The sequence below is a fragment of the Drosophila teissieri genome, chromosome 3L (genome assembly GCF_016746235.2).
Source record: "Drosophila teissieri strain GT53w chromosome 3L, Prin_Dtei_1.1, whole genome shotgun sequence".
Taxonomy (NCBI): Eukaryota; Metazoa; Arthropoda; class Insecta; order Diptera; family Drosophilidae; genus Drosophila; species Drosophila teissieri.
The window spans coordinates 16503667-16514701 of NC_053031.1; the positions used below are offsets into that span (position 1 = coordinate 16503667).

General features: G+C 41.7%; 1 protein-coding gene across 1 annotated transcript; it reads right to left on the reverse strand.

Annotated features, from left to right (window-relative positions):
* Positions 1-438: 438 nt before the first annotated feature.
* On the reverse strand, positions 439-10569 carry LOC122615490. The gene is made up of 3 exons (XM_043790412.1): positions 10389-10569; positions 6314-6486; positions 439-642 (listed from the first exon to the last, which is right to left on the reverse strand). The coding sequence occupies exons 1-3, from the start codon at positions 10567-10569 to the stop codon at positions 439-441; spliced, it is 558 nt and encodes a 185-aa protein (XP_043646347.1).
* Between the last annotated feature and the right edge of the window lie 466 nt (positions 10570-11035).

Below are 11035 nucleotides of genomic sequence, written 5' to 3' on the forward strand. Positions count from 1 at the left end.
CGACGACTCATGGCTGCTACTGTAAAATCGGAAATCTGAACAAAAAACTTGAATAATAAACCTGCTCGCATGACGGAAAATCTCGGTTAGTTAACTGAACTACTCGTGCCGCAAAAAATGCTTAACGGACAGAGTGACCAGTGCAGTTGGCAGCTTCCGTTTTCGATTACGGACTCCATTCCCCTTCCCCTTCCCCTTCCGCTTCCCATTCCCCTTTCCATTCACCCAATCTGTTGGCCAGATGCACCGGCCAACCACTATCGTCCATTGACCACGTGGTCGGCCACAGGAGCATCGGTATTTAATGGTCTCATTGCGGACAATGCCGGAACTGCCTGTCAATCGATGCTGTGTCTCTGTGCTGTGTGTGTGTGTGTGTGTGTTATCCGCAAATTTATGATTTCCTCTCGATTGTTTTTCAATGCCTTTATTGGATGCTCAAAATGGACAGCAGGCAGTGACGATTTTGTTGACCTCGTAGCACTGCCCATCTGCCGTGCAGATCAGCTGGGTGCGGGAGCTGCTCCGCCTGCCAAATCCTGCTCCGCTCCAGCTGTGGTAGAAGTCCGAGGCACTGATCCCATAGCCATCCATCAGCCAGTTCTGCAAGTCAGCCGGAAAAGTCTCGTACACTGGCACACTCTGAAATCAAAGATGAGACGAGGTTATAATTACAGAGTTCCGGTTACGAGTGCGAGTAGGGAAACTAAGCTGGATTGTAAACTAGATGATCAGGCCATCAACAAGTACACCGAAATAATAATACAAAAATATATTTAAAATTCAAATATAAAATAAAACTAGTTAGTATAACGATTCACCATTTGAAAAACCAAAATATCTAATATGTATGTATAATACAAATTATTACAAAAAATAATAAGTTAGATCTATATAAGCTAATAACATAAATGTTGTTGGATTTTAAGTACCATAAAATACCGTTCTTTATAATAGTAAAAGCACCAATACAAATTGTTCCCTGTTTATTAATCTATCTCCTGCTGATTTCCCCGATGCTCTCGACATTGTTAAGCAATCAAGCCGACAGTCCGTTTTCTAGCTCTTCCTCTTTTTCTTTGCCAAAGCGCACGGAAATTAATTTCCGGTGCAACGCTGCGTATGAGCGATGCGATGCGATGCGATGCAATGCGATATATACTGGCAATTACAAGTGCAAAATGAAATTAATAAGAGAGCGACGTCCCAAAGGAGGGAGATGTGCAAACAGGGAGGAGTTGGCACTAGTACTAGCACAGGTACAACTAGCGAGCGGCGATAAAAATGTGCAAGTTTGTCAACTAATTAAAAAGGGAAGCAGCAAACTGGATGAGTTTCAGCTGGAGGAACAGGGAAATTGCCGGCAGAGGGACATTGGCAACTTAATTGAAAACTGCAGTAAACAGCTCCGAAGCAGTTTAGCCATGTTATATATTTTATGGACACAGAGGGGCGATGTCAAAGTTTGCATTCCCCTATTGCCATTTATCCAAGCATGTTTGTTATAGGAACTGAACCAAATATGTGTCTATAGATGGGTATTAAATGAAGCAAATTTGAAACAATATTAAAATGTACTGTATTTCAAACCTTATTCCGCATAAACTTTACTGCCAAACCCCTTGCAATGGCCGCAGTTGACTAGCTGGGCGCAAAACAGGGGGCGTGGCACGTCGGCCGAGAGAGTGTTGCATTTCCGTTAACGTCAGAGTTAAAGCAAAAGGTAAACTAAAGTTCCGTTTGCGAGGCAAGGACGAAGGACGGCACAGTTTGCCCGAGGAGCCGAGGAGCGGTCTATAAATGTTATCCAGCTAGCCGAAATCTGCAGGAAGCGAGCTTATTAAATTTGAGCATAAAGTGCAATTTCACACTGCAGCGAGGAGAACTGAGCACAAACAGGTGACTGGTTACCGGTGGCCGGCTAATTAAATTTACCAATTAGACAGACAAACACTTGAGACAAAGCAGCGTGCTGGCCAAAAACACGGACAGCAAACGAAGGTCCTTCAGGGATCCTTCAGACAAAGTTGAGTGTTGCTTTTGATTGAGTTCATTTGACTGGCCTAGCGCAGGCTCGGTAAGCAACTGCCAAATCAGCATTAAAGTTAATTAAAAATACATAAAAGCCATAAACACAAGTGCCGAGTTATCAGGGCTATCATGCGAGTGGGCGTGGCAGCGTCATTAAGTCACCATGTCGACTTAATTACGAAAACTGTCGCCGAATTCATGCTGAGAGTCGTTGAAAAATGTCGCTGTGAAAAATGTGCGATAATTATTGCCACAATTTATCTCGACTCAACGCGAGGAGGCCAAAAAAAAAAGATACAGAATCTAAAATAACATAATTATTTATGACTGCGAGGGAGGCGACATGCGAAAGAGGAAGCAATAAAATGTAGGAAAAGTGATAAATATGCGGCAGTTTTTCTCCTCCCCATCCGTAATCACAGAATCGTTGAAGGATCTTTGGGGCAGAAAGAAAAAGAGCGGAAGTCCTTTGTTGCTTTTTTGGCCGGGCTTAAAGCCGGCGCATAAATAAGCAGCAAATTATTGAACGTAAAAGTTGCCAAATCAGCAGTTGGGGCAAAGGTCCTAAAAGCTAAAAAGCACTTGCACACTCCGCTTTCCTTCAAGTGATACACGAAATGATGGGATATAAAAATATATTTTTTTGAATCTAGCACTTATAGTAAAATATATTATACAACTTTGTGGTACCAGAACCAACATAATTTCTGTAACATAAGGTATTTCTAACGTATTACTTTATCAATTGTCTTGTCAAATTCTTTATATAAAAGTAAATAGTCTCCCATTTATGTAAGTGTACAAGTGTATGGCCTTGCCTTAGGCATGCCAAACAAAACACTTTTCAATTAAGCAACTTGTCAGGCCAGCGGCCACTGCCAAGGCGGCTGCTCCGCTGCTGCCACGCCCACCGAACACCGCCCACGGCTTCCCGAAAGGCGGAAAGGTTTAACACCGACGGACACACACATACCACGGAAAGCACACAGCCTCACACACACACACCGCTGCAAACACAGATGCGAAAGGGAAGTCGCCTAAGGGAGTATGGAAAACAAATTGATGGAGGTAGCTTTTGAGAATTTAAAGCTAAGGGATACCCTGTAGCGCTAAATGGATATGGGTTATGGGGATGAGCTGGCACAGAACTTGATTCCAAAGCATTTTGACTCTATAAAAATAAATCAAATTTGATACTCTATAAATATGGATTCCATTATCGTATGCTGCTTAAATGCCTTACTATACAAAAAAGGGTATTCATATGCAATTATAATATATTTTAAAACCATATAAACCATATATCAATTCATTATAAATGAAGTGCTTTTAAATGCATGCTTTTAGGAAGAAAATTAGGAATATTGAAATATAGAAAGTGTTAATGTGAAACATATGACCAAATTTAAATGACTTATGACTTATTAAAAAATCCGCAAAATTGAAACTCCCATTCCTTCGCCCAACACCCCTTTAAAATCAATTAATCTCCCGCACTGAGGTCCTCTGGCTGTTGCAAGGCCATCGGCGAGTCCTGGCACAACCGATTAGAATGCCTGCAGGGTATGGTCCTTAGAAACGTGGAAAGGACGAAAAGAAATGCCTGGCATACTTTTCGGCGCAAGCATATTTACGTTGCATGTATTGCTAACGAGCTGAAGAATTATGACTCCATTAGGTGAGCGAGGGGGGTGGGGGCTTTTGAGGGTGCCTCGGATGCTTAGAGAGTTAGCATCCCCAGCATAGTTAGCCTTAAAGTTCCCGGCCATTTGCTTGTTGTTTTTTTCCCCTTAGAACGCCTTAGAACGCTCGGCTGAGGAAGTGACGCCATTTTGTGCAGATTACGCTTTGATGAACTCACTGGAAATGGTGAGGATAGGTGTGGGAGCCAGTTTCCGAGGTCGGGGAAGTCGAGGAGCTCGGGGAGGTTGGCGAGGTGCCAAGTGAAGGCCCTGGGCCTCCGACAAACGGCTGAGCCAGACATCGGCGTAATGACAACGTCAACAAGACGCCAAGAGATTGAATTTACAGAACAAACAATTTTCATTTGCAGTTGAATTAAGCAAAGTAATCCCCAGTGGACATTCTCCATGTTTTTTACTTCTCTCGTCCTCAGAAGCCAACTTGCCACGGTGGTTGCAGTCGGATTGGATGGCCTTCCAACAGCCTAATGAACAGTGGTTTTTTGGCTTCTCAAAAGTATCCAAGTGAGTCCAGAAAGAATTCCTAAATTCAATGAGTCTAAAGCTCAAGACTGTGAATGGATGTGCAAATACAAAAAATGCTTTAACACGGCTTAGATTTTCACAAAGAAACTGATTTACTTTGACTAAAAACAATGGCCACAGAAATCCATAGGGCTTTGCGTATCTTGGAAAGATGTGTAAACATATTATATTCATAAAGAAGAGCTTTTTTACTTTTATATAGTATTTAATTCATTTATATATTTTCTAAAGTCTACCAACAGTATTTATTAGGGATATTTAATCTCAAGCTGTCTGGATATAATCAACAAAACAATTCTATAGCACCATTGTTACCCAATTAATAAATTAAGAAATCATCCTCTATTTACCTACACTTTAAGGTTATTTCAAAAAACACTTGACTCGCCTTAAAAGCTTATGTAAACACTCTTTAATCCTTAAATAAATTAAAGAAGCACTTGCTAGGCAATTGCATTTTTTAGAAAATAAGCAACATATTTTTTCAAATTCAGAGAGACCACGAAACGAGCTCATGCAATGGCCATATGCTGCTGCCTTACCAATATGAAATACTGTAATTCCCAGCAACCAAACGCTTATCAGTACCAACTAAGAAGGCGAACAAAGTTCCCTGCTCTCTGGCTCCAACCATACATCTAGCACTATCAGTGTCGCTTGTTTTGCATAAAATTTGCATTTATTTGTGCGGGACAATCTGCGAAATTGAAAGCAGCTGTCTCAAAGCGAGCTAACCAGCCAAAACAGAAGCCACACCAGCGGCAACAACGCAAAATGCAATACCAAAGAAATCGGAGTTGGGGGGACCAAAATCGACTCCAAAGTCCAAGTTGCCTGGGGGCTGCACAGCAGATATTTAAATTTTTGGCCAAAACCCTTAAAAAATATGCTCGGTACGAGAATACACCGAAGCTGGCTATGCACGAGATGTCATCATTTTGTGCAAGTGCCAATGGGAAACTTTCGATGCATGCTTTAATAAAGGCTTTTTCAGACTTAGCCGCAATCTCGGGCAGCAAAATTGGTTTTGCTTGGGGGCAATTCCTGACAAGTTGATGAGGTGATTATTACGGAGAATATGAATTTGCAATCAAACTGCCTACTGGGTGTCCGACGGATATCCTCCTAAAAATTGAAAAGTCGTTCCACAGGATCTCAATAGGAAGCTATTTTGAGAACTTTAAAACATCCTTTCTGACCACTCCAAATGGATTTAAAAAGCTATGCTGTCATGTATATAAAATGATATCCCAGAATGAATATGAATATGTAAGAATTGAAAAAAATGTTGGGGTTCTTCGATAATAAATAAAAATAATTTAAGACAAAACATGGCCCATTGAATAATTTTCTTTCACAACTTTAACTTTATCATTTAACTTTAACTTTGCAATGCGTAAGCTTACTCAAATTATATTATATTATATATATTAATAGAGTAGCACGGATTTTTTTAACACTGTATCACCTTATTGATATAATCGGCTTTAGATTTTTAAATCCGCTTAAAACCCCACACTCGAGATATCACACATTGCATACCACCTTTTATAAAGGTTGTAAGCTCAAAGTCATTCCCAACCATTTAAAATTAAAATTTTAATGCCCGTCAAGATGTATAATCCGCAGCAATTATGTGGAGTGGGTGTGATCCCGAATCCCAAACCGAATGATGCACTTGCCCCGGAGCTTAATCGGTCATTGCCCTCCGGCTCGATGGCAGTTGACGGGACTGATAAATCCTTAGCTGCTCCCTGATTGTTTTCAATCCTGGACAGCGACGTGCCGTGCCTGCTGGCTGTAAATGAAATCCGGCGGCGGTGGAGCGTGACCACCATGCGGTCACGTGCCCGAAGAAGCTCCTCCGAATTCTACACAACTCCACCAGAAGCCACCACCCCCCCGTCGACCAGAATGCAGACAGGCTCTGACAGATATCCGGAGCCAAGTTAAAAACACCGACCAAAAAGTTAAGCAGCAACAACAGCGTGATTTATGTTGGCAGGAGTTATCTGGCTTGCCGATTTCGGGACCAAGGCTAGGAGGCGGCTCACCTGAAACTCATTCGCCATGGCGGCCAGCCAGTTGGGATCCGGGCCCGCCAGCAGGAACTGCTCCTGCTCCTCCACCACATCGACCACCTCCACTTCCTGCATCGTCGGCGATTCCAGGCCGGCGGCTGAATTTATGGCCGCAGCTAATTGGTACAGCAAAAAATTCGTGCGTCCTGCAATCACAAGAAAAAAAAACACAAAGATTTAAAACTGTATTTCAAAAATGTTAACCCAAAAATGTTTATTTATTTTCTTAATTCATTGAAAGGTCTAAATAATATGGCAGAGGGCAGAACTATTACTTAAATAAATTTTAAGACTAGTTTTATACCATTTTTTTAGCAACATTATTATTCATCAAATAAGTCATGCCATTTTAAGCAGAATTTCATTTTCATTTTTACAGTTCATCTGCAGTTCTTTTTTCAAGTGTCTGACGGAGAAAGAAATTTAATTTTAAAACACTCGGAGGCACACAGCCTCCACCCGAAAAGCCGAAAACCCCAAAGTACTCGAGTATCTGAAGCCTCCTCGAGTGCTGTTTTGTTCTCAGATTGTGCGCTAAGCATTTTGTTTGAGTTCAACTAGCTACTTACTGTCAGTTAAGTGCAATCGCCACAGAAAACGGGAAAATGGCAAAGGAAATGGTAATGGAAATGGAAAAGCGGCCGGGGGAAATGCGATCCGCTCTGCAGGTGATTGGCAAATGCGCACATGAATCTTTGATAAGCGCCTCGAAGTGCAGTCATTAGACAATTTTTGGGCTCGAATGGCATTAGGTCGATGTCGATGTCGATGGCAGCTGGCAATCAATTGAACATTTACGAGAACAATTCTTCTGCCCAATCATCAGGCCAAACGAACAGAATCAAATTGTTTAGCAATCACCTGGGAAACTGAAGGAAAATGCCGATGATTGACGAAAGTGTCAGAAAAGGGGTTATTTTTTATTGAGCAAATGCCATTCAGCTTTAAATGACTCTCGAATTTCCGTTTCAATGGCTTGCTACAAATACTTCGGCTTGGAATTAGGTACATGAGATTTTCTGTTCCGTTTTGTGAAAGGCTTGCAATATTTTATTGTTTAGTTAAAAAAAAAAATCAGTTTTCAATGGGAAAAACTTGTTTTTCTTTTCCACTAATTGTCCAAGTTAGTTTCTTAAACTTTTAAAAGCTTCTGTTCAATCATTGTATGTTCTTAAAAACTATTTACTATTTCTGAAGAGATTTTCCTCATAAACTTATAATTTCTTTTAGATTCCTGGGATTTAATTCGAAGTCGTGTTCCACCTCGATTCGCTTTGCGATTGCAAACTTATTTAATTAACTCGTACACGAATTAAGCACTTGTCACTGGAAACTAATTTTGAACTGCAGTTCGGAATCTCTTTGGTCAAGAACTTTTCGTTTTTTCTACCGCTTTGAGCTGTCGCTAAGTGCTGCTGCCTTTGCGCATTACGCATACGCCGCGTTGACGTTAATCATACGCCATGTTTAACGCACCGAAAAAAAGTTCGCGGCGGCATCTCGGCAATAAATCACACATTTTAAAGTTGAAAGTTGGCCGAAAAGCGGATGAAAAAGCACAACAGCAAGCTGAAAACAAATGCGACAACTGACCCAAAATGTCAGATGAGCAAATGTAAGCCGCGAAATGGGAAAACCAAACGAAAGAGGAAAGGCCAAAACCAACTAAGGACAACATTTCAGCTTTCCACTTTCTACTTTCCTCTTTTTGTAAAAGCGAAAGTCGCCGATGATGCAGTGCCTGCTGTTGAGTTAGTGTCAGTCGCTCGTTCTTGGTTGTTCGCGGCCTGTTTGTGTTCACTGTGTTGGCTGTTTATGTGGGCCAAGTTGAATTGCAGCATCATCACGTGACCACTAGAAATTTGCATTTTAATGGCTTCCCCGGCATTTGGCACTACTTATCCTCAATTGTGTGGAGTGGCAGCTGAAAAAGGAAGAGGTCGAGCAGGCGGTGTCAAGGAGGAGCACGGCCAGCGGAACAATATGTGTTAAGTGTTGATGTCGGCGCTTAATGATGCCAAGAATAAACTTGGCCCACACCCGCGCACCCACACACCCACACACGCGCGCACCCAGGCAGTGATAAACCGAAAAAGTACACAGTCATAAAACTCAATGGATTTATCGTCACTTTAAAATCTTTTAGTATTGAAACTTAATATACACTCTCGGTTAAGGAACTCAAAGCCAGCATGATCATGCTCTAAAAACTTAGAGCAACATTACTATTGGAAATCTGCTTATAACTTATCAAGGAATGCTCAGGAAATTATCTATATCCTTAGTCTTTGACACATCAGAACATTTAAGCATAACAAACGATAACATCTTTCTATGATTTTATTACATTCGCTATTAGATAAGATCAATTTCCATATTTTTTAATAGGGGTTCGAATCGCAATGTGGAAATGCAGTAAAATGTAAGTCCAAACATAGGAAAACATAAATTAAAATGTCTTCTTCTCTCTCAAAAGTTGAATATAGCTATGATTACTTAAAGGAGTAATTTGTGTCCCTATGACTTTTAAATTGGTAAGTAATTATAGCAGAATTTCCTTGAGTGTATCCGTGTTCATCTGTGTTGACAACACTAGACGAGCAACAACAGCAGCGGCAACCAGGAGCAACGCATCGGTAAACAAACAAACGACGGCAGCGACAACGCGTGACAAATGACACCAGCGACATCAAATTCCGCTTGCAACGCTTGCTGCAACGGAAACGCTGCAGGCGGCAACTATTTGCTGGGGGCGGCAAGGAGCACAGAATGGGGAGCAGTAATGGGGCTGTGGGAGAGCTGGGGGAACCCCAGGGAACTGGAACAGGCAACAAGCGGATATAGCGATTGTCGACTGGCAGCGGCAAAAAAAAGCAAGAAGAAAGGAGAAGAATGACTGGAAAGTGGGAAGTGGGAAGTGGGAAGAAAGCAGAGGGATAATAGTGTCACACAAAACGCTCAGCAAGTGATAAAACTACAGTGCTGACTAGCTACAAGTGGCAGAAACAGTATATAAATATAGCTGAGAGATTAAGTGTTCAAAGTGATTTGTAGCAGTTAGTTGACAGAAGCTGACGAGTTACATATTGTGATAAATATATCCTATTTATTGGTAAAATGCTCCTGCTTTAAACTTAATGAAATCTGAAAAGAACTGAGAAACTGTCTAAAAGCGTGCTATGAGAAATGTATTATAGCATACTTTTTTGGTTATATACAAAAGGGATGGTAATGAAGATAGTTCGCAAAAGGACTTTATCTTACTTTCTGTTTAGAGTTGAAAGCCCGGTGAATTGGAGTATTGCCTCGCTGAGAAATGCATTTTTATAAATATTCCATTTGCTACTTAGCCAGAGTCCACATTTCGGTGGCATTCATGCTCCGTTGAGTGCCTACGTTGCGCTGCAGCTGCTCTTGACTATCTCGCTGCCCCCAAAACGCCCCCTCAGCCCCGCCGCCCCTCTCCCCCTCAGACCCTTGTTGCCCCATTTAAGCTCCCCGTCGCCTAGTGCTCAGCTTCTTGAAGAGTCGTGGTGAGCTTAGAGGCAGTGACACTTGAGTTATTTTCGGGCTCTCAGCGGAATAGGAATCCGAATGGGAAAAGCGCAGATTGCGAGCAGGCACAACTGAGTGAAGGTGGTAAGCGAAATACCAATTAAGAATGCGTTGACATTCCCACTTGGGCAGGGAACATCGCCACCCTAGAATTCCCACTCCACCTGCCACTCCAGCGGAGACCACAGTGCGTATGCGTGATAAACAACGCTAATTGGAAAACCAAGAGAGAAATGGAGTCTCAAACAGCGGACAGTGCTGGCAAGATTGGAAATACAACATTGTGTTCTGCAATTACCGAATTAACATCTTTCACAAAGTGGCATCAAATGATGTAATAATAATCATATTAGGATTATTATTATATGTGATATTCCTTTCAGTTTTAAATGGATAATGTTATGTTCAAATTGAATTGAAACTGCTTAAATGTTACACCAAACTACCTACGGAGACAGCCAGCCTTGCAGCACTGATGACTAACGAAGCTCACCTGACGCAGGCACTGCAGCCAGGACTCTTTGTCCCGGCGAGAGTCCTAGAACATCCATCCTCGATTCCCCGCCGGCTGCTCCTCTCGGCTCCTCCGGTAATGAAGCAAACACCGACGCCATCAGGCCCCAGAATATATATAGCTGCAGACGCGGCTGGGAACTTCTGCTGACTCCAGCCATCCTCGGCTGCAACGAAGGATTAGAAAATTTGCTTTCAATTCAGGCGGCATCAAGTTATTAATACAATGAAGGGGCTCCTTGGAAAGACCATTGTGTGAAGGAGCACGATCCCGAGTGGAGTGCACAGCAATTGTCTGGCGCATAAACTACAAAACAAAGGCATAGAGTGGGCACACTATTTCCCTGAATTGCCCTTTGAATGTTCTTTATTCCGTCAATTTATACGAAAGACAAGCGGATGAGGAGTATTCTCAGTATGCTTGCAACATTGTCTGGCTACACTAATTAATTTTACTCAAGGTATTTGTTTTGAGAGCAATCTAACCAAAAATTAAAGGGATTAGAAATCAGTAACAAAATTAAAGCAGTTTAATAACTTATGGGATTACCCGGAACTATAATCGGTTTTAAATTCTTAGAAGTTCTTTAAACACTAAATAAAACTTAAGCACCGAACATAAGTTTA